Genomic DNA, 24,728 nt, shown 5'->3' with positions numbered 1-24,728 from the left:
TTTGAAGATGTGGACCTGTTCCCTGAGTGCAGCTCAGCTCTCTTTCTAATGCCCTGTGCACAGTTTGAAGATTGTGTACCTGTTCCCTGTGTGCAGATCAGCTCGCTTTCCCATGCCCTGTGCACAGTTTGAAGATGTGTACCTGTTCCCTGTGAGCAGATCAGCTCTCTTTCCCATGCTCTGTGCGCAGTTTGAAGATGTGTACCTGTTCCCTGAGTGCAGCTCAGCTCTCTTTCTAATGCCCTGTGCACAGTTTGAAGATGTGTACCTGTTCCCTGTGTGCAGATCAGCTCTCTTTCCCATGCTCTGTGCACAGTTTGAAGATGTGTACCTGTTCCCTGTGTGCAGAACAGATCTCTTTCCCATGCCCTGTGCACAGTTTGAAGATGTGTACCTGTTCCCTGTGTGCAGATCAGCTCTCTTTCCCATGCTCTGTGCACAGTTTGAAGATGTGTACCTGTTCCCTGTGTGCAGCTCAGCTCTCTTTCTAATGCCCTGTGCACAGTTTGAAGATGTGTACCTGTTCCCTGTGTGCAGAACAGATCTCTTTCCCATGCTCTGTGTGCAGTTTGAAGATGTGGACCTGTTCCCAGTGTGCAGATCAGCTCTCTTTCCCATGCTATGTGCACAGTTTGAAGATGTGGACCTGTTCCCTGTGTGCAGATCAGCTCTCTTTCCCATGCTCTGCGCGCAGTTTGAAGATGTGTACCTGTTCCCTGTGTGCAGATCAGCTCTCTTTCCCATGCTCTGTGCAAAGTTTGAAGATGTGTACCTGTTCCCTGTGTGCAGAACAGATCTCTTTCCCATGCCCTGTGCACAGTTTGAAGATGTGTACCTGTTCCCTGTGTGCAGATCAGCTCTCTTTCCCATGCTCTGTGCACAGTTTGAAGATGTGTACCTGTTCCCTGTGTGCAGCTCAGCTCTCTTTCTAATGCCCTGTGCACAGTTTGAAGATGTGTACCTGTTCCCTGTGTGCAGAACAGATCTCTTTCCCATGCTCTGTGTGCAGTTTGAAGATGTGGACCTGTTCCCAGTGTGCAGATCAGCTCTCTTTCCCATGCTCTGTGCACAGTTTGAAGATGTGTACATGTTCCCTGTGTGCAGATCAGCTCTCTTTCCCATGCTCTGCGCGCAGTTTGAAGATGTGTACCTGTTCCTCGAGTGCAGCTCAGCTCTCTTTCCCATGCGCTGTGCACAGTTTGAAGATGTGTACCTGTTCCCTGAGTGCAGCTCAGCTCTCTTTCCCATGCTCTGTGCACAGTTTGAAGAAGTGTACCTGTTCCCTGTGTGCAGCTCAGCTCTCTTTCCCATGCTCTGTGCGCAGTTTGAAGATGTGGACCTGTTCCCTGAGTGCAGCTCAGCTCTCTTTCTAATGCCCTGTGCACAGTTTGAAGATTGTGTACCTGTTCCCTGTGTGCAGATCAGCTCTCTTTCCCATGCCCTGTGCACAGTTTGAAGATGTGTACCTGTTCCATGAGTGCAGCTCATCTCTCTTTCTAATGCCCTGTGCACAGTTTGAAGATGTGTACCTGTTCCCTTAGTGCAGCTCACCTCTCTTTCTAATGCCCTGTGTACAGTTTGAAGATGTGGACCTGTTCCCTGTTTGCAGATCAGCTCTCTTTCCCATGCTCTGCGCGCAGTTTGAAGATGTGGACCTGTTCCCTGAGTGCAGCTCAGCTCTCTTTCTAATGCCCTGTGCACAGTTTGAAGATGTGTACCTGTTCCCTGGGTGCAGATCAGATCTCTTTCCCATGCTCTGTGCGCAGTTTGAAGATGTGTACCTGTTCCCTGTGAGCAGATCAGCTCTCTTTCCCATGCTCTGTGCGCAGTTTGAAGATGTGTACCTGTTCCCTGTGTGCAGATCAGCTCTCTTTCCCATGCTCTGTGTGCAGTTTGAAGATGTGGACCTGTTCCCTGTGTGCAGATCAGATCTCTTTCTAATGCCCTGTGCACAGTTTGAAGATGTGTACCTGTTCCCTGAGTGCAGCTCAGCTCTCTTTCCCATGCCCTGTGCACAGTTTGAAGATGTGTACCTGTTCCCTGAGTGCAGCTCAGCTCTCTTTCCCATGCCCTGTGCACAGTTTGAAGATGTGTACCTGTTCCCTGAGTGCAGCTCAGCTCTCTTTCCCATGCTCTGTGCGCAGTTTGAAGATGTGTACCTGTTCCCCGTGTGCAGCTCAGCTCTCTTTCTAATGCCCTGTGCACACTTTGAAGATGGGTACCTGTTCGTTGTGTGCAGATCAGCTCTCTTTCCCATGCTCTGTGCACAGTTTGAAGATGTGGACATGTTGCCTGTGTGCAGATCACATCTCTTTTCCATGCTCTGTGCACAGTTTGAAGATGTGGACCTGTTCCCTGTGTGCAGATCAGCTCTCTTACCCATGCTCTGCGCGCAGTTTGAAGATGTGTACCTGTTCCCTGAGTGCAGCTCAGCTCTCTTTCCAATGCGCTGTGCACAGTTTGAAGATAAGTACCTGTTCCCTGAGTGCAGCTCAGCTCTCTTTCTAATGCCCTGAGCACAGTTTGAAGATGTGTACCTGTTCCCTGAGTGCAGCTCAGCTCTCTTTCCCATGCTCTGTGCACATTTTGAAGATGTGTACCTGTTCCCTGAGTGCAGCTCAGCTCTCTTTCTAATGCCCTGTGCACAGTTTGAAGATGTGTACCTGTTCCTCATGCAACGCCCGCTGCCCCTTACCTGCGCTGAAGGGAAAATAGGAACGGCGAACTGCAGCAAACCCTGGATCTGGATCTGCATGGTGGTGAGTGACCTCTGGAACACAGTGAGAGACTGGAGGAGGAAAGCAATAAAGGAATCAGTCATGATACACATGAGGCTTTAAGAGACTATAAGGAGAAATAGTGTTAAAACAGGCAAGCTAAGGGTGCAAGAAGCCACCTCGAATGGTGGACAGGTTGGCCAATTCGAGGCATTGGCCTCTTGAGCGAATGTCCCTGTTCACTGTACGCTAGCCCATTTGTGACTCCCCTTTTCACAGAACACTAGCGCACTTGTGATATTTCCTTGTCACTGTACACTAGCCCCCTTGTGACCTACCATTTTTACAGTACACAAGCCAACTTCTAATCTCTCCTTTCCACTCACCGCTAGCATACCTGTGATCCCTCCTTTTTACTGTCCGTTAGCCCACACTTGTGGCCTTCCCTTTCACTGTATGCTAGCCCTCTTGTGACCTTCCCATTCACTGTATGCTAGCCCTCTTGCGGCCTTCCCTTTCACTGTATGCTAGCCCTCTTGTGGCCTTACCTTTCATTGTCTGCTAGCCCTCTTGCGGCCTTCCCTTTCACTGTATGCTAGCCCTCTTGCGGCCTTCCCTTTCACTGTATGCTAGCCCTCTTGCGGCCTTCCCTTTCACTGTCTGCTAGCCCTCTTGCGGCCTTCCCTTTCACTGTATGCTAGCCCTCTTGTGACCTTCCCTTTTCACTGTATGCTAGCCCTCTTGCGGCCTTCCCTTTCACTGTCTGCCAGCACTCTTGTGACCCTCCCTTTTCACTGTATGCTAGCCCTCTTGTGGCCTTCCCTTTCACTGTATGCTAGCCCTCTTGTGACCTTCCCTTTTCACTGTATACTAGCCCTCTTGCGACCTTCCCTTTCACTGTATGCTAGCCCTCTTGCAGCCTTCCCTTTCACTGTCTGCTAGCCCTCTTGTGGCCTTTCCTTTCACTGTATGCTAGCCGTCTTGCGACCTTCCCTTTTCACTGTATGCTAGCCCTCTTGTGGCCTTCCCTTTCACTGTATGCTAGCCCTCTTGTGACCTTCCCTTTCACTGTATGCTAGCCCTCTTGCGACCTTCCCTTTCACTGTATGTTAGCCCTCTTGTGACCTTCCCTTTTCACTGTATGCTAGCCCTCTTGCGGCCTTCCCTTTTACTGTCTGCTAGCACTCTTGTGACCTTCCCTTTTCACTGTATGCTAGCCCTCTTGCGACCTTCCCTTTCACTGTATGCTAGCCCTCTTGTGACCTTCCCTTTTCATTGTATGCTAGCCCTCTTGTGACCTTCCCTTTCACTGTCTGCTAGCCCTCTTGTGTCCTTCCCTTTCACTGTATGCTAGCCCTCTTGTGGCCTTCCTTTTCACTGTATGCTAGCCCTCTTGTGACCCTTTCACTGTATGCTAGCCCTCTTGTGACCTTCCCTTTTCACTGTATGCTAGCCCTCTTGCGGCCTTCCCTTTCACTGTATGCTAGCCCTCTTGCGACCTTCCCTTTCACTGTATGCTAGCCCTCTTGCGGCCTTCCCTTTCACTGTATGCTAGCCCCCTTGTGACCTTCCCTTTCACTGTATGCTAGCCCTCTTGCGGCCTTCCCTTTCACTGTATGCTAGCCCTCTTGCGGCCTTCCCTTTCACTATCTGCTAGCCCTCTTGTGGCCTTTCCTTTCACTGTAAGCTAGCCCTCTTGTGACCTTCCCTTTCACTGTATGCTAGCCCTCTTGTGGCCTTCCTTTTCACTGTATGCTAGCCCTCTTGTGACCTTCCCTTTCATTGTATGCTAGCCCTCTTGCGGCCTTCCCTTTCACTGTATGCTAGCCCTCTTGCGGCCTTCCCTTTCACTGTATGCTAGCCCTCTTGTGACCTTCCCTTTTCACTGTATGCTAGCCCTCTTGCGGCCTTGCCTTTCACTGTATGCTAGCCCTCTTGCGACCTTCCCTTTCACTGTATGCTAGCCCTCTTGTGACCTTCCCTTTTCACTGTATGCTAGCCCTCTTGCGACCTTCCCTTTCACTGTATGCTAGCCCTCTTGTGACCTTCCCTTTCACTGTATGCTAGCCCTCTTGCGGCCTTCCCTTTCACTGTATGCTAGCCCTCTTGTGACCTACCCTTTCACTGTATGATAGCCCTCTTGTGACCTTCCCTTTCACTGTGTGCTAGCCCTCTTGTGGCCTTCCCTTTCACTGTGTGCTAGCCCTCTTGTGGCCTTCCCTTTCACTGTATACTAGCCCTCTTGTGACCTTCCCATTCTCTCTATGCTAGCCCTCTTGCGGCCTTCCCTTTCACTGTGTGCTATCCCTCTTGTGAACTTCCCTTTCACTGTATGCTAGCCCTCTTGCGGCCTTCCCTTTCACTGTATGCTAGCCCTCTTGTGGCCTTCCCTTTCACTGTATGCTAGCCCTCTTGCGGCCTTCCCTTTCACTGTCTGCTAGCCCTCTTGTGATCTTCCCTTTCACTGTATGCTAGCCCTCTTGTGGCCTTCCCTTTCACTGTATGCTAGCCCTCTTGCGGCCTTCCTTTTCACTGTCTGCTAGCCCTCTTGTGCCCTTCCCTTTCACTGTATGCTAGCCCTCTTGTGACCTTCCCTTTCACTGTATGCTAGCCCTCTTGTGGCCTTCCTTTTCACTGTATGCTAGCCCTCTTGTGACCTTCCCTTTCACTGTATGCTAGCCCTCTTGCTGCCTTCCCTTTCACTGTATGCTAGCCCTATTGCGGCCTTCCCTTTCACTGCATGCTAGCCCTCTTGTGGCCTTCCCTTTCACTGTATGCTAGCCCTCTTGCGGCCTTCCCTTTCACTGTCTGCTAGCCCTCTTGTGGCCTTCCCTTTCACTGTATGCTAGCCCTCTTGGGACCTTCCCTTTCACTGTATGCTAGCCCTCTTGTGACCTTCCCTTTTCACTGTATGCTACCCCTCTTGCGGTCTTCCCTTTCACTGTCTGCTAGCCCTCTTGTGGCCTTCCTTTCACTGTATGCTAGCCCTCTTGTGACCTTCCTATTTCACTGTATGCTAGCCCTCTTGTGGCCTTCCCTTTTCACTGTTTGCTAGCCCTCTTGCGGCCTTCCCTTTCACTGTATGCTAGCCCTCTTGCGGCCTTCCCTTTCACTGTCTGCTAGCCCTCTTGTGGCCTTCCCTTTCACTGTATGCTAGCCCTCTTCCGACCTTCCCTTTCACTGTATGCTAGCCCTCTTGCGGCCTTCCCTTTCACTGTATGCTAGCCCTCTTGCGGCCTTCCCTTTCACTGTATGCTAGCCCTCTTGTGACCTTCCCTTTTCACTGTACGCTACTCCACTTGTGATTTTCCCTTTTTGATAGAACTAGCCCACTTGTGAACAGCACTTTCATTGTACTTTAGCCCACTTGTAACCGCCCCTTCCAATGTAGACTAACCTGCTTGTTCCCTCCCCTTTCAGTGGATGCTAGCCTTCCTACTATATTGGCTGTTGCCGCATGGCGTTAACACCGATTTCCATGAGAAGCCCAATTGCACGACAGCAGTTCTGTTTTACGCAGTTCCATAATGTTGTGCTTGTGTAGAGGCACTTTCAGGCACACAAATGGCCTTTCTACCATAGACATGAGCAGAATTCTAAAGCAATATGTGCTTCAATGTTCTATCCTCTTAGGCAGGTATTTTGTAGGCTTCATGACCACAACTAAAATCAGCTAAACAAAAACATAACACTCTGATTGCAAGGGCAGCTTGGCTTCAATGCGCTTCTCCACCAGATAACATTTCAGTAAAGAGGGAACAATCCTTGGATTGGATGCCTCCAATTACAGAGATCCGACTGCAGAAAGGACATCAAAGGTTTAAACCTTGACAGGACTGACCCTGACTCATTATTCTGAGCCTATGATAGGAATTGAGTTAAGATATTAGAACATATTGTGCAGCTGTGGGGGTACTCTCTCGGCGGTCCATTTTTATTCTGCACTTATCTCTTTCTAAGGGCTGTGGAACAATGCATTTAGTTAATATCAGCTGAGAAGTAAAAATGCAAAATACTTCAGAAATGTGCACAGGAAAAGATGACCCGTGCGATAACTGTACACCCCCTGCATCCAGAGCCTCGATGAGGGACATCACCTAATGGCTACGGCAACGACTAAAACTGTATGTGCAGGTTCAAAGTGCGAAGCACCCCCTTTTTAGAATGCAGTGGGCTTAAGTAAATTATCACAATAGGGTCACAATCTCCATTCTGGGGTGTTCTTATTTACCTGGGGCATATCTTCCATGTCACCAGTACTGAGGATTCTCTCTGGCTGCTTCCTTGTCATTTCATACAGCTTGTGTGGTCTGTCCATGTACAAGCTTCATAAGTCAGAAAAGACGCCCGCCGCGCAACTCTACTAGCTCCTCTCCAATAGCTTAACATGTCTGAGTGATTCCTGTCCTTTGTGTCAGAATTAATTAATCTATAAGTGAATGGTGGTAAATAAATGTTAGCACAGGAAAGCCTTTAAAGCGTCATTGAGAGGCAAAAATGTTGGTCGACATGGCTGAAAGGGTAGCGAGTTCCAGTTAAAACCAGGGCTTTAAATGGGCCGCTACTGAGTTCCTGCACTGATGAATGTTCACCCCTTGAGTACCGACACTTCCCATTGGCCAAGGAGAGTATCGGTACACATACCTGTAGCAATGCGAGCTCAGTGGAATATAAATGTGTTGCTGAATGGCTGCTGACGAGCCTGTCCGTCTCAAAGGCAGAATCTGCTGCCTACTGCAGCTCGGGGGATGTAAGTGACGACACCATGATGCTACAGAAAGGTGCGCCCGCCCATCTCTGTACCAAGGGTTAAGTGTGAGGGGGTAACACAGTGACAGTGAGACAGAGTGGATGGTATTCGAGGCACAGCATAGCACACATCAACGAAGATAAGCACTTGTAAAAACAAATGTATGGACTGCTATCCAGTGGTAGCCGCTGCCTATGTAAAGCAGTGGTAGGATAGGGGGTGGGGAGGAGGCAGAGGTGGGGGTTAAAGAACGTACCTGCCGCTCTGCTCCCGCTAGCGCTGCCAGACGCCTCGTTGCTCCTCGGAAGTGGATGTGCCTCAAGGCGAAGGCTTCCCCCCCAATCCAGACACTGCTCTCATGCTATGAGAGAAGAACCAGGTTTGGTTTGAGCGGCCTCGTCTGCTGCTCAGACAGTGCCTGGGTGTCTGTGCTGTTTCTTCAACCCGGCTGGGCTGGAGAAACATAAGTGTGCATGTATGTTTGGCCGGCCTAAGATGGCCCGCCAAACAGACATGAGCACTTCTAAGTGCACACTAAGCCTCCCCCCTGCGAAGGCTGGCCCGCCCTGCTATACACTTATTGCTCAGCTCAAAACATCAACAAATAAAATGATAACGTTGTTTTATTTCTCTTCTGCTGGCTCTAGGGAGTGGGGCGACGAGCCTCCACCATTACGGAGGAGCCAGCCCTGCTGCTTTGTCCGCATGCATTTGATCCAAGTTAATTCATGTGAGTAAAACCATTGATTGCAAAAAACCTTTTTAATTCTAGGGACCAGGTCAGTGGTATTACCCTACTGTTTTCCTTTGGTTTATTGTCCCCAATGTATAGGCATATGGAGTAGAGTAAACTACGGAAAGACAACCTGGTCAGTCTAATGTGTTTTGAAGTTTTTGGGTACCGTAGCGGTAATACATTAAACATTAGAAAAACAGAGATGTTAGAATGAGATTATGGTATATCATCTGTCAAGTCTTCTTTCTTAAGTGTCCACACTATTCATTACTATGCATGGTATGGAATTGCAAAATGTCTTTTATGTGTCATGTATTGAGATAATCCGTACACATGGAAAGTCTGAAAGATCATTTTAAATTTACACTTTTCTACATATAAGGACATAAAGAATACTCCAGATCCCAGAAACGCCTCTTTAAAATCTTGGTCCCTTCAATTGTTAACCCTATCCTCACCCCTAGCTCCTCTCCAAAATGCTCAATTTAGTGAGTACATGCACTTAATTTTCACATTTAAAGCACTGGGTAGAACTTGGTCAATTCAGAAAAAAATTTAAGTGAGTAATTCTACTTTTAAATGATGACATTAACCAGAATTTTAACTTTGAATTTATTAAGCTTAAAGGTGGGGTTTTTCATGTAAGAATTCGCACTACTATTCTGCATTGCATCTGATGGGGAATTATACAGACAAAATGCAACATAAGGCTGTGTAGATGGCCTTGGACAATGCATCATTTCTACAGCACATCACAGGTGACATTAACGTTATTTGACAGTTAAAAATCTTTTTCAAATTTCCAGCATGTTTTTTCAACTTTTCAGAAAAAAAGTAGAAAGGAATATTTGGTCCACCAGAGGGCGACGGACGAACGCATTTGTTTCCACTAAAAAACATTAAACAAGATTCGGAGGCTGGCTTACATTGCTTTTAAGGGCAGCTGGGGAGCACAAAGGGCCTCCTTTGTGAGGACTTGGACGAGGCGCATGCAGTCGGACATGTAGAAGGATATGAAAGCGCATGTGTGCTACCACCTGTCATACATTCCGAGCGGCGAAGGCCAAATTGTCCATGAGAACTGGACCCGTTTGACCTTGAAACAGTGACATAATGTTCCTCAACACATTCGCCTGAGGCTTCAGGCGTATTCTCGCAGCACAACCGACATATCCGCAAGGTAGTAAAATCACATTCTTACAAACGCCCGAAAAAAGTCGAGTTACAAAATGTTTCTGGGTTGAGCCAAGAAGCATTCGATTGTCTCGATTTTAGAGGCATATTCGAATCGCGAATTTTATTTTCTTATACAGAAATGTACGTGCGAATATTTGCAGACAAGAACATCCGGGCACCATGGAGAAATCCTTTCCATGCACTCCCCAAGCCCAATTTAGGAGGCGTTTTCTTTTCTAAAGTATCAATTTCAGACATTTTCCAGCATAGGTAGGGGGTAGGGGCTGGTTTTATCAACACGGGACATTCACCCACTATTGGCCACCAGTCCTTTCGTGTAGTGTACTGACGAGAGTCTTCATGCTTGTGTAAACTGTTTACGATTGAAACATCAGCATATGAGAAAAGCAAAGGTGCTTTTGTGCTCAAACCTTTTTACGTGTACAGATCGAACTAACTTACACAAATACTTCTGGCATTTGGCGCTATCACGTGTGCAGTGCAGGTCATAGCATTTAATCAATTGAGGGATGACAAACACAAAATGGATATTCTGTCTGTTTAGCAATAATAGTTCAGTTGTATTGTATTGCAGCATCTATGTAGTGCTTACTACCTCTATGTGGAGCACTGAAATGTGTGCCCGCAAAGGGCAGCATGCTACCAGGGGCAAAGACTCCAAAATGACAGAGGAGCGTTGCCCCACTGCCAGCAGATGATAAATAAAACTATAAAAAGACATTGTGAGGCTGCTCAGACCAATCCTGGTGCTGCTATTTTACTATGAGAGCAGCATCTGGATTGGGTGGGGAGCCTGTGCTTTCAGGCCCATCCACTTACGGCGGAGGAGAATAGCAGGAACAACAAGGCCGCAGCGGCAGGTAAGTGATTTAAACATTTTTTTATACTTCCCAGCCCCGCTCCCCCCTACATGTGCTGCCCTACCAGGTTCGATTAACGGCAGCCGCTACTGCATGCTACTCGTGTTAGGTGTGTTGTTGGAAGGGTTTGGTCTTTATTTTTTGATCCTGTGTGGAAAGTGTTTCCATGTTGTGCATGATGACCTACGAGGTGTGGTTATGTTATGGGATGCAGCGCTTAGCAGTGTGTTGGATGAAGAGTTGGAGAGAGAGACAAACACTTTAGGGTTAGCTTTGAGCAGCTGTCTGTGAGCTCCAAAAGAGCCCAGACATTCAAAAAGTCTCACTGTGCTCTGTGTGTCAATCGTATTAAGTTGGGAACATTTGATCCATTAAATGGACAATATACCAGCGGTCAAGGACCTGGGTCATCACACACCCTTATCACTTACCCCTGTTTCCACTCACCCTTCATCCCAGGATTTGACACAGCTGTGCCTGCTGCCCTACCTGAAAGAATGCACTGTACATACTTGTACAAGATGGGAAGGGACACGGATGCAAGCCCAGGCTATGCCTGTCACCATCGTCTGACCAAATCATTCTCCAGATTTATCGACCAAGCTGCCATTCTGGGAGCAAGGCAAGTATAATCCTCAATTTACTCTTGGTGCCAATGCACCCAGATTCCTAAATGCTCAATAGTAGGTGATTCATCAAACTGTAAGCTACATAATGGAACATAAAACCCAATCCATCACAACGTGGCTTTAAGTCATCCTCAAAACCCAAGAGAACTCCCTTGAAGCAGCCAACAAAGTGGAGCCATGCTTACTAGTCCTTCAAGAACTCAGAGATCTTTCGACCCCAAATCATGAATTCTGCCTTTTTGTCCCTCTCAAGCATCAGGAGTTTCAAAGTCATTTGGATCAGGTTCGGATCCTTCTCCAGATGATCTCAATGATGCATACTTAACCACTTCACTAGGCACATCTCGTGAGGAGTAACCTGTCCTCCATACTCATCAAAAGCTACCTCTGCCCTCTCCTGATTTCGACCACTCTTCAGCTGACTGCACGTAGCCCTTCCTGGCCATCACGAAGAAGTAAACCTAATGGCAGATCGTTGAAAGCTGGGTCTGCCTTTAAATCCAGATCGAAAGTCAAAATGTAGGAGCCACCTTTGATTCAATCCTGAAAGTTACACCACCACTTATGCCTACCTTGATACACCAGTGGCATAGCGTTGGGCAGAGGGGCGGTTGCCCTAGGTGCAAAAACTTTAGTGGCACAAAATTTCAAAAGAAAAGTGGAAGGATACTTGCCTTCCCCCGGCACTGGCAACGGCCGCAACGTCCCTGCCAATAACCACCCAACGCTACGCCGCTGCCAATTACCACCATTTCCCACCCAGCCTCCAGAAGGTAGTAGCAAGAACCACCAAAATCAATTCCTGATGACTTGCACTAACTACACATCAAACATTCCAAAACCAGAACACTGCAGCAGACTGCTACCTTGAAAGAGGCCCAACTCTAAAATCTGGACACAGGCTGCATATTCATGTATCATCATTGATTACAACCATAAAATCACTGACACTTCTTGTACTAATACACTCATAGTCTTCTTCAGATCCTCTCAATCTGAAAATGCTCTTCTAAGAAGCTGCGGTACATTCAACACTTCTAAGAGACAGTGACTGGAGTCTATGTAGTACAAATACCTTCATTCATAAATACCGTTTGTTATCCTCTCAAGCTGTGGACTCGCACGGCGGAGGAAGAGAGCGATCAACATTTGAAGATTAGTATGAGGGACAGTAAACTAGCAGACAAGAGCACACTTTAAGGGGACATGATGAAATGTACATTTAAAAAGTAAGGACATGTTTTGTAGTTGAGTGCTAGTGTACCACATACTGTTCAGGAAGGTCCGGTTAAAACGGGCATGGGGGTGGTTCCATTGAGTGTTGAATAAGGACTTGAGAGAAGAGTGTGAAGAAATTGCTGGAGGCAACATGTCTCCCTAGCCCACAGTAGCTAGGTGATGTGTAGTGAGTAGTCAATATTCCTGGGTAGATTTGCACAGCAATTGCTAAATGATTCAAAGAAGACTTAGGCGAACAAGACATTAGTCTTATCTGAGAGTCCAACTGAAAATGCACAGAAGATTATGCTCATGAGAGAGGTTCCTGGGTCAAGGTCCTTGTGAGATCGATTCCTGGGCCAAGGCTCTCAGGTGGCTGATTCTTGGAACAAGACCCGCAAGAGACTTTTCTGGTCTAAAGCCTGAAGGAGATTCATTCATGGTCCAAGACCGACAGGAAACAGATTCCTAGTCTAGGACCTGCAGGAAAGATTCCTTGGTCAAGAACCCCTTGAGACAGATTCCTGGGCCAGACCCCCTGGAGACAGATTACCGGGCCAAGACCCTCCAGGAGACAGACTCCTGGGCTGAAAGCCATCACTTTGAGTGCGACCTCTCCAAGAGCTGAACATCAGGGAAAATAGTTTCCTGTAAGCCATAGATTAGACAGTTTGACTGCGGATGTACTGTCAGCAGGATCCTGTGTGAAGATGAATGGATTTCAGTAGAAGGGGGTATGTGACATGAGCTAGCACATATCAATGGATCCAATTTCATAAAAATATCAAAGATTGAATGTCATTTATAATTTTAAGATGGGAGAGATCAAGTACAAAGAATTTAGATAAATGTGTAGCCAAGTTATCATAGCACTTTAAGGTTATAGTGATAAGAGGAATAAAAGGCTACACTTGTACTCTGTTTCCACTTACCTTGTAAGGAAGAAAGGCTGGATGGACCATTCCTATAGCACAAACTCGATTTCTAAATAGTGCTTGCTATCACGGTCCTGAAGTTTTGAAGTGCAGTAAATACCCAATGTTACCATTACCCACCATATTAGTACGCTTTTATCTGCTTGCAATTCTAAAAAAATGGAGGTTTTAATTAACATCATGATGTGAAATCTAATGGTTAAGACCAGAAATGCAAATTTGCCTCCCCCACCATACTACTCCTGGATTTGAAGTCTGACGGGGTAAAGTTAGAAAAACACTGTAGTGACCAGGTTACTGCAGGTTTATTCTGAAAGTTATACATGTTCTTTACTGCAGGCTTATGCTGGTGGTAATCATTAATGGAATTACCTTGAAGTGTTGGTTTAATACCACCAATGATTAAAATGTGCAGAATGTTAAAAACAAACACAATAACACCATCAGCGCTGAACTGCCTAATAATTAAACTTCAAAATAAGTATGCATACATTAATTAAGGAGGAGCCACTGAAAAACAGAATAGAAATTGCTAGAAGGATTCCTTTATTCGGTCCCGTTTGACGTAGAGCTCTTTTGCACTGATCAATACATGAGCTAGCTGCGGAAGTGCCGAGCACACCACCTAATCAATGAGAATGTCTTCCTATTGATTGCTTACCTTGTTGGTTTCATCTTAGTATGTTTATTGCCCTTAGGACTTGAGCCAACCGTGTTATCGGTACCACTTGTGAGGATGTGTTTTAATATGATTTAATGGCAAGGTATGGATGCATAGAGAGGTAAAATATGTTAGAGCAAGTCATAACTCTTTGCCTTTTGTGTGTTCTCACTCCAGTCCCAAGATACCTTGTTGTAAATGGAAAATAATTTTTACTTTTGTGAATTTTCTTATTAAAAATTACAATAACAGTACATGTGATCATATAAATTGATAATTATAATAATAGTAATTATGATTATATTAAGTACTCCATGTAAAATGAACTTCGTTTTCCAGAGCAGTGGAATCATGAAGCAGAAAAACAAAAACATCATATCCCTCAGATCTCCAGGGTATAATTCATTTATAGTCAAATGTCCAACATGGAGTTACCCTGACAAGCTCGCAGGTCTCCTCGTCATGGAAAACTTTGTAAGAGGCAGCTCAAGTAAGGAATATTTCACTATTCGACATTGCGAGAAATGTGGAAGGCAGCATGGTTCCCCAAGTATTTTACCAAAGGAAGCGCAGGGGCCTGTTTACTATGAAGAGAGATTTACGGACTAGTAAGCGAAAAGCTGAAGCAAGTGTCAGTGATGATGCAGGAACGAATGAGTGCACGAGTAAACGCTTAAACAGAAGAACATTATTAAAGTCAAACATGTATGCTACAGAATGTATATTTTGTGGAAATATAAAATGCTAAAAGGGAACATCAACGTGAGAGAAATTCATCAAGGCACAGAGCTTAGAGTTGACAAAATGCTTCGAGGCTGAGCAACCATTAACTGGGATTCAAAGATCTTAGCAGTTTGTAGTAGGGACATAGTGGCTCCAGAAGCCCATATCATGCTTCTGACTGGAGATCCAGAAAACACAAAGCCGTCCAAAAGTTGCCCAACTTATGCAATCATTTAGTCAGAACATTATATTTGCATTGAAAATGGGAGGCAATAACCCCCAAGCAATTGTTGCTTCCATATGCCGTAAAAACGCTGGCAGGCAATGCTGAAATCCTTTGCACTCTAAACAGACTTGGTCATGAGATTTCATACTCTCACCTGGAAGAAAATGATACTGCCTTGTGTCTTTAGAAACTTGCTGCTACCTTAAATGAGCAAATTGTTCTTCCAACCAACACTCAGCCTCATGTCTTCAGTAACTTAACATAGGATAACAGTGATAGGCTAACTAGTAAGGCGACAACTCATTGAGTCAACAGTATACCTGTGTAGCCAAAGTTGTTTGGAGCGCAACCTTTTATAGTTCCTCTCCCAAGCATTAAGAAACAAAATCAAAGAACACCGACCACTACAAATATGAAGAATTGTTCATGTAGGGTTCTAGTGAACGAGTTTGGGCAAAGCCATTGATGTCAAGTACTGAAGTCAGGCCAGAATTTGTTGCCCAATTGAAGGTAGCACAAAATAAGAACATAATCTGGGTTGTTACAATACAAGAAGCGAGCATCACACAGAAAATACCAAGTTGGACAGGATTTAACATCAGTACTAGACTTAGCGTATCACATGATTCCATTGGCTACTTGCCCACCATTATTGGCCCTGCAACTGAGTTGACAACTGTTTCAGAAATTTTGAAACAGTCAGAGCTATTAAGGGAATCACTGCATTTGGCGAAAATTGCAGTGGGAATGGATCAAGTTCTCTAAGCAAAAGCAACTGAGATAGTGCGGAAGCATATAGCAACAGAATCCTTCTTTGAATGGGCACCTTTCACACCACTTAAAATGTCATGTCCATTGTTGGAAAATGGTTTTAAGATGTTGGCCTTCATATTGGAGCAGAGACAATAGCATCAAGATCCATATAATCAGTACTAGAAGGATGTATGTACAATCCAGCAGTTTGAGTACACAGGTGGGTGTATGGAGTTATGTTGAGACCGGCTTGGTTGGATTTTATCCCCTGGTTGGAGAAGAATTATGAAGAGAACATTCAGATAGCCTACTCCTTCATTGAGGATGTTAATGACTTTGCAAAAGACCTATGTCAACAGAGATTAGATGACCTTAGGCAGAATGCGGCCTTTGATGAAGTAAAACAGCTTTGGGATGTATTTCTGGAATATCTTTGTCATGACAATGGAGATGTCCCTACATTTTAGATGTCGTATGTGTATATTGTTGAAAATGTCTTGCTGCCTCTGTTGCATGCTGCTCGAAAAGGAAATTGCCATTTATATCTTACCGCCATACGCTCTATTATCCTATGGTGTTTTGTATATGGCAGAATGAACTACGCTAGATATCTTCCTGTATACTATGCCGAAATGACATTACTTGCAGTGAAACATCCAGAAATAGACTACAACTTCATTAACTGATGCTTTTGAGTTCAACTGCAGATGTTAATCTGTTTGGACGGATTCCGGTCAATCAAGCGTTAGAGGTGACAGTCCACAAAGACACACAGACCCCGGGTGGTAAGAGAAGGTTTAACCTCAAGGCAGGTGCTGTGAACAGATAATATATGATGGCTGAGCACAGAATTTTTTTTGAGTCAGATAAGGTAAATGGTTTGTGTAAAAAAAAAAAATCATATCTTAGTCATGCAGAACTACCTAAGTTACAAACTGAAAAAGATGAAGATACTGTTACGAGAGCTGTTGGTCTGGTTCAGATCTGGATAAACCCATTTGTTGGGACACATGATTTCAATCTCTCCACGGCAAAAAGGCATTACCAGACATACTATCCAACATAATGAAGGGGCATCAAATAGGTGAACAGTGCTGTGCAGGCCTAAAACTTGAGCTACTTGAGAATAATCCACATACTAAGCAGTTTCATGACCAAATGAAAATGAGCAAACAAAGTTCCCGTCCACGAAAGGGTTGAGGCGACTGCAGCTAGAGTGGGTAAGCCTGGCATTGCCTATAAACCAAACCTGTGAAGTAGCCTCAGAAGAGCTGAAACTGATGAAAAAACCGTCAAGCAGGGGTCGAAAGGCCCAAACACCATGCCATGGCTTGGCTTTCATTGAAGTGCTCCAGGATGGAGATAGCTTTTTTTCCAAAAAGGTAGTTTGCATCAAAAGGCATATTCATATGGTTTGTTGGCCATGCCCCAGAGGACGGGCTTATAACGGCCTATTAGGCAACTTGCCTTGACCAACCTCAAGGCTAAGCCGGCCGAAGAGAACAAACATTTCCTGAATGTCTCAATCCTTTTTTGCTCCATTTCAGGAGCTTCATGGGAACTAATTAGGATTCACCTTGCTGGTGGAATTTTGTACCACCAAAGTCTCAGGAGTAGGATGCTGTGTAAGAAAATGAGGAGCACTAGGCACCGGTCTGTGGCATCTAGCCATCTGCCTGTTCACTTGTGGGCAAGAGCAAGTGTTATGAGTATCTGTTTGGGCTTCACTGAATGGTGGTAAGGAGTCAAAAGAAGCCTGCTCAGGCTGTAGGAGTTCAGTAAGCACATTTATTTTAACCTCAACAGAAGAAAGTTTGATCTAGGACCTCAGCAGCACGTCTGATGGCTACATCAAAGGAAGTACTCTCTTTCACAGACAGCGAAGGGGGGAAATCAACCCAGTATTAGAGGAAGTATCCAGCCCACTGGCCTCGTATAAATCCATATATAAACTACCATTAACATAATGTGGGGGTAAATCAATCCAATCCTTTCCATTGTCATCTTCTAGTTTTGGCAAGCTGTGTTCTGAGTCGGAACCAAAATGCTGGCGGAGCAACCAAGGACGGTTCTGTGGCAGAGGGAGTATTTTTTCTGAATCTGGCTATACAGGAACTGGGTGCACCAGACTGGAGTCAGAGTGTAAACTCAGTCAGGGTTAAGACAGATTCAGATTAGGGTCTTTCACAAGAGTCGGCAGAGGAACCTTCTCTGGCAATGTCGGGACCGGCATTGATAAAGAAGGGATCAGCACAGGTCTTGGAGCTGGCATGAAATTCAGCACCATAGTCATGGGGAACAAGAGGTGGGTTCCAGGAGCTCAGACAATACAGAGGACAGACCCGAAGACACGAAGAGGACCTGTTGTGGGAATAGCCTTGAGAACAGGAATGACTCCACACTCTTGACTTAGGCAGAAACTGTGACTTGTGTGACTTCTTTCAATGTCCAGTAATGGACAGCTTCACTTCATGATTCCGATTTACCTTAAGGTGCATGAGGGCACAGTCCTCACACTACTTGCAGTTGTACACCGAGCAAAAACATCAGAGGCACACCACAAGCAGGTCCACTATTGACATCTGTATACAACAGTCACAACGTGGTGTGAACCCTGTAGTTTTAGGTGAGGATATTGTTCCCTTACACGCTGGAATTCCATTTGGAAAACAGAGGGAATAGGGAGCTGAGATCCAGAATCACACTCAGAGGCAATTAAAGAAAAACAGACGGAGCACAGGAGTGGAGCTTGTATGTGCCCTGCTTAGTCACTTCTGGGATAGGAACATAGTCCACGCCGAGCCACACAGCGCCACCTGCCACTCTGGAGCACTGCTAAGAAAACTTTCAGATCCAGTCTTGTACCTGGGAAATATTCTTAAGGTGAGGAATCTGTGGTTAGAAGCATCCATCAAAAAGTTCTGTGATACAAGATGAGGTGTTATTAAAAAGTTTGATCTTGACAGGAGGAGCTACGCGGGCATCCAAGATGGTCGCCTGATCAGAGAGCTCCCGAGACCCGCGCCGCCCTCATTGATCTATCCTTCCGATATCCTGGTTACCTTGATGGGCTTTTGAAGTACTACTCGTGCTGATGCTGCCGCACTTTTCAGGGCCGAGATCGGACTTCGGGAACCATCTCTACGTCGTCCTAAGTTTTCTGGCCTAGCCCCGGACGGGACCGGGGACTCTGCTGCTCTGGATGGCCGAGCAGTAATTCAACAACAACGGTCGCCTGGCATCTGCTCAACCGGTGGTGTTGTCACTTTCACTTTCGGTTTCCATTCCATCTCCGGACTGACTACCCAGGATATAATCTGCATTCCTGGCTCCGGTAGTCTAATCAGCTGTACGTTCTGACCATAGCCCTGGTCTGGCGGTCTGTGATTTTTCGCAAAAGTGCTGCTTTGGAGACCAGAGGGTCGCTGCCATTTTACCGTGACCGGGAAGACCCATCGGGGTGCAGATTCCAATATGGCGATGAAACCCGAGCTGGAGAAGCGCAGAAAAGTCACTAATCGTGGGGGATCAGTCCAGTCTAACCTAATAGATCGTTATACTCAGCCAAGAGGCTCCCCCAGTGCTGCTGGCCGCAGTATGGAGGACCCGAGGACGGACCTGATGGCTACATCGGAGGTGTCCCTTCAAGACCTCATGGCCGCCATTACAGGACTCAAGGCAGATATGGGTCAACAGTATGAGGCCATTGTGTCCAAGATAGACATGGTGGCGGTCGATGTTACCCTTATTCGAGCCGACTTGGCCAAGACTAATGAGAGGGTCAAAGCATTGGACCTTAATGCCACCAGTCTGGTTAATGACATGGCGGAAGCACGATCGGAGATCGGGAATCTGCGGTCATCGCATGATCTGCTGGCCAGACGTATGGAGGAGTACGATAACAGGGCCCGACGGAACAACATCCGCCTGGTCGGGGTACCGGAGGACAGTGGTGCTGCTTCGATCGATTTGCTGGTCGAGGAATTAACTGTGACCAAACTTGCTCCTGCAGGGCTTAGTAAGTTCTTTGCGGTTGAGCGTGCATACCGCTTCCCAGGTGGACAGATCAAGCCGAGGCTCCCCCGAGGCCTATTATTGCTAGGCTATTCCACTTTCGGGACAGGGACGCCATTCTTCAGGCCTCTCGCAGGCACGGCCCGCTGAAATTTGAGAACAGCTCCATTTCTATCTACCCTGATTTTACTCCTCAAGTGCAGCGGCAACGATCGGGATTCCTGGGAGTGAAACGTCGACAGAGACTTGGGACTTAAATATGCGATGCTGTTCCCCGCTCACCTTCGTATCGAGTACAGAGAACTTACTTTCTTTTTTGATCAACCGGACAGTGTTCGTGACTGGCTGGACTCATTGCCAAAGGACGACGCCGAGAGCAGGGGCCCCGGAGGCGCGGACGGAGGTGCATCGGCACAGGAATGACATTGGGTCCTGAGGTCCGATTCTGGGTCGTAACTATTTGCAGAGTATTTTTAATATGCCTTTACTTTTAGGCCCAGGGGTGGGGCGGGATGGGGTAGTCTCTCCCTTCCTCCTCAGGGGTTCTTTGTGTAGATTTTCGGAAGGGGCGACAGGCACACTGCAGTTTGGGGTGGCTTATGAGTCAGCAGGGGTGCAGGGTGGGGGGTGTTGTAACGGGTTCTTGGTTGGGGGTGGGGGGAGGGGTCTTGGTTGTTTTTTGTGTTCTATGTTCCCTTTCTCACATGGTCCTTTATCATTTGCATGTATCCTTGCTCTGAGGTTCTGGGAGGGGGTGGTTTGGGAGTCTTACAGGAATGGGGGGGTGACATGAAAGTGCTGTCTTGGAACGTTAATGGTCTGGGAGACAGGATTAAAAGTGGTATTGTGCTTCAATTTATCAGACGCCATTCCCCTGATGTGGTTTTACTCCAGGAGACCCACTTGATAGGAAACGCTTGTAAAGCCCTGGACCGCCGAGGATACAGACTTGTGGCGCACGCTGGCTTTACATCCGGTTCCCGGGGGGTTGGTATAATGGTGAAATCCTCTTTGGCCCTTGAAATAGATGAAGTCACTCTCGATGATCGGGGTCGATATGCTGCTGTCTCGGGGAGATGGGAGGGGAGGCTGATTGTAATTGTTGCTGTTTATATTCCCCCGGGACTCCAGGCTACCACTTATGCTGACCTTGGTAGGACTCTACTGGGGCTTCCGGATGGTCTGCTGATCATGGGTGGGGACTTCAATTAAGTGGTATCGGGCGAGTGTGACCGGCTACCCCCCAGGGTTCTGCCGTTGTCCCAGATGTGGCTGACTGAGTTGATTGAGACCTTTGGGTTGGTGGATGTTTGGCGGATGTTGCACCCCACACAAACTCAGTACACTTTTCACTCTGGTGCTCATGGCAGCCTCTCGAGGATTGATTACTTTTTGATGCTAACTGCTAACTCCTCCTTGGTGCGTGGGGTCCGGCATCTCCCCAGGGGTATTTCTGACCATTCCCCCCTGTTACTTGAGGTTTCGGTGGGAGGCTTTTCTGGAGGTAGGGTCCCTCCTATCCATCCCTGGCACTTTAGGAATCCTCAGCTTCGCTCGAACCTGGTTAAGGCGATCGATTGTTATTTTGATGAGAATGAGGGATCGGTCGCTTCCCCTACGACTCTGTGGGAGGCTTTCAAAACCGTTATACGGGGTTCCGCGTAGTCCCTAATTGCGGCTGATAGGAAGGCAAGGAGGGAAACTGTGTCAGCTCTTGAGGCGGAAATAACTACGCTTGAAAGTGAGTTGGGTGGAGACGATACACCTGCAATTTTACACTCCTTAGAGCTGAAACAGGCCGACTATAGAGCCTTGGTAACTGACGCTGCTAAAGTGATGCGCATGCATCAGCTAGGCCGTCTTTATGATGTGGGTGATAAGACTAGTAAGCTCTTTGCGTGGTTGGACAAGGCTGAGAGACTGAATCATGTGGTGCCCGTAATAACCCGTGAGACTGGTGAGTGTGTGACTGATCCGGGGGAGATCGTTGAATGTTTTGTGGACCATTTTCAAACGGTATACAGATCTGTGAGTGACCGAGATGAGGCCGACTCCTGTTTGCTTTTGCGCGACATTGCACTGCCCTGCGTGTCGGAGGATAGATTAGCTCTAGAAGCACCAATCGCGGTGGATGAGATCGCCATTGCCATTAGGTCCTTGCGATCAGGCAAAGCAATGGGGCCCAACGGTTTACCTATCGAGCTATACAAGCTGCGACCAGACAAAATGGCTGCCCATCTGCGCAATATGTTTGCTGATGCATTCGAGGCGGGCCTCTTTCCTTCCGACCAGCGTTTGGCTACCATAGTAGTCATCTACAAGGATGGCAAGCCTCGTGACCGATGCACCTCTTATCGCCCCATTTCGTTACTCAACGCCGAGCCTAAGATTCTGGCCAAGGTCCTGGCTAATCGTTTATTGACAGTGATCTGCGACTTGATCCATCCGGATCAGTCCGGTTTTATTCCCCATCGAAATACCGCTCTCAATCTTCGTAGACTCCACAGCGTTCTCGCGAGAGCTGAGACTCTCACTGAACCTGCAGTTGTGGCCTCCCTGGATGCCACGATGGCCTTGGACACCATTAAGTGGCCATATTTATGGGCGGCCCTTTCCAAGTTTGGTTTTGGCCCTAGCTTTATTGCATGGGTGCGGCTCCTATATGAACAACCGTTGGCCCAAGTTGTAGTAAACGGCAGAGTTTCTGAATCATTTACATTGGGACGTGGCACCCGTCAGGGGTGCCCGCTCTCTCCACTTCTCTTCGCACTGGCATTGGAACCCCTTGCAGCGTGGCTTCGCTGGGAGCCCTTGATTAAGGGGATCCAGTGGACACCTGACCTGGAGGATCGCGTCTCGCTATACGCTGACGATATTTTTCTTTATTTCACCTCACCTCAGAAGTCTCTCAACGTGCTCTTCGATGTTCTCACCTCTTTTGGGAAGAACTCCGGGCTTGTTATTAATTGGACCAAATCGTGTGTATGTTATAGCGGGGGTCCTGCCTCCGCTGCCTCGTAGATTCCCGATTCAAGTGGCAGATGTTGGCTTTAAATATTTGGTATTTTCATTTCTATGGACTCCTCAGTGCGCTATGACCGTAATCTCTATGCTCCTCTTCGTCGCCTCAAGCAGGATGTACGGAGGTGGCGTGACTTGCCCTTATCTCCACTGGGACGGGCGGCACTTTTTAAAATGATGTCCCTCCGTAGGTTTTTATATGCCTTACAGAATTTTTTTGATCCTGTTCCTTCCCGTTATTTCCGTGAGGTTGAAGGCCTTCAGAGGCAGTTAATTTGGGACGGACGAGCCCGTATCTCCCTATCAAAACTCAGGCTCCCATGGTACGATGGCGGTATTGCTCTGCCGGACATCAGGCGTTATTATTGGGCCTCACAATTAAGTGCGATTAACCACGTGACTTATTCTCCAGGGCCCACTCCCGCTTTCGCTATGGATAAACTCCTGTTGCCGGGCGGCAACTTCAATAGAGCCTTATACTCGAAGGCACCACTCCGACTCCTGACTGGACCTACGAAATGCGCCGTGCGTGCATGGAAGGATGCAACTGTGGCTACAGGTTGGAGTGATAGATTGACGCGCATGACCCCGTTGTATGACTCTGAGTGGCTGGGTAGCCTGTGGCGGACGAAAGGGTTTGACAGATGGGACATGATTGGTATTAGCAAGGTGGAGGATGTTTGGGCCAGAGGCACAGTAAAGTCCTTTGAGGCCCTGAAGGTAGAGTATCAACTGGACGACAAGGAGTATTTTCGTTATCTTCAGGTGCGTCACGCCCTGCTCTCTGCTTTTCCCCCTGGGACGGAAGTTCCCCAGTCGTCCCCGCTGGAAGATCGTATGCTGGACGGCCATGTACCGGACAGTACGATTTCTTTAATTTATAAAAAGCTCATTAACACCAGGGCTGATCTTCTGGTGAAACTTCGGGCCTCCTGGATAGCAGATGGCCTCGAATTGGATGACGAAGACTGGCAAATGGCGATTTCCTCCCCCAGGGAGGTGGCTATTCCGGCTCGACTTCGCTTTGTGCAATTGAAGATCCTCCACCGAGTCTACATGACTGGTATGCGTCTGGTCTGGATGGGGTACTCAACTGATGGATTGTGTAGGCGTGGATGTGGTATGAACGGCACCTTTCTTCATATTCTGTGGGAATGTCCGGTTATTTCCGCTTTTTGGTCTAGGGTGCATGATGTAATGGGGCGAGTCACTGGGGTCCCCCTCCTTCCTGAGGCGAGGCGCTGCTTGCTTAATGTGTGGGAGCCTACGGATTGTACGGCCGCTCAGACCTTCTGGATCACCCTGGGCAACATGGTTGCCAAGAGGGATATAGCGCATCTCTGGGGCTCCCACAGACCGCCTGGAAAGATAACATGGATTGGTGCATGTTTCGGGTAAAGACAGTTTATGAGGCTCGGGTCGTCCTAAGAAATGGGGTAGGATCTGGGCACAATGGAACGAATACCGTGGAGACATCTGTACCCCACCACTTGATTATACTGAGAACATTCCCTCATCCCCGTAATTGACGTTCCCTTAGACTAGCTGCCATTCCTTTTTAACTTCCCTTTTCGCTGTCTCCCTGCCCCTTGGAGAACTGGTTTCACTCTTGGATATTGATTTCCCCTTCCCCCCCCCCCCTCACGATCTAGACATTGTTTTCACCATGTGAGTGTTTCAGTTGTTTGTTTGACTTTCAACAAAATTACAAAATGGAACCTTCGTTCTCCTTATATGATGTTTTATGCCACTACACCGTAATGAACCGACTTATGGCTTTTTCCGCAACGTAATGTGGTTGATAACTCAGTTTATTGTCATAGCGGCCGGCCCGAATGGGTTGTAGGCAGACGCTGTGTAATGTGCATTTGATAATAAAGGTTTTCAACAAAAAAAAAGTGTGATCTTACAGCGCAATAGATTCAGTTATTTTTGTTACTGCACAAGAAATAGGTTAAAAAAAAATTACTCCCACACCAGACCACTACAATGCTACGCCCTACAAAGGAAAGCCAATGCAAAGGATGTGCATGATAATATGTGACTGGTATACTTATTTAACACTTTAGAAAGCGTGTTGCCTACACACACTAAAGACAGTTGTCATTGCACAACTTAATGTTGCTCACTTTATCCTCTCCTCAATAAGAAAAGGTTGAGTAAGGCTTTCTAGTATTTGAATCTGTGGCTTTTCTGTTATACATTAATCCATGCAGCACAGGACGTACCGTACAGAGCCATCTCATCTGCTACTCTGTGAATTTTGTGGAACTTGTCTTTTGCAGTGA

At 47.1% G+C, this 24,728-nt stretch overlaps 1 protein-coding gene across 1 annotated transcript in view; it reads right to left on the bottom strand.

Annotated features, from left to right (window-relative positions):
• Positions 1–24,728, bottom strand: part of TTYH2 (tweety family member 2) — a 384,443-nt gene that overhangs the window by 62,652 nt on the left and 297,063 nt on the right. The window contains exon 9 of the mRNA XM_086930996.1: positions 2,696–2,788. Within this exon, the coding sequence (XP_086787122.1) occupies positions 2,696–2,788 (93 nt within the window). The remainder of the gene's footprint in view (positions 1–2,695; positions 2,789–24,728) is intronic.

This window comes from Lissotriton vulgaris, chromosome 7, assembly GCF_964263255.1.
Source record: "Lissotriton vulgaris chromosome 7, aLisVul1.2, whole genome shotgun sequence".
Classification (NCBI taxonomy): Eukaryota; Metazoa; Chordata; class Amphibia; order Caudata; family Salamandridae; genus Lissotriton; species Lissotriton vulgaris.
Note: the sequence above shows the minus strand (reverse complement) of the source record. Positions and strands in the feature narration are given on the sequence as shown.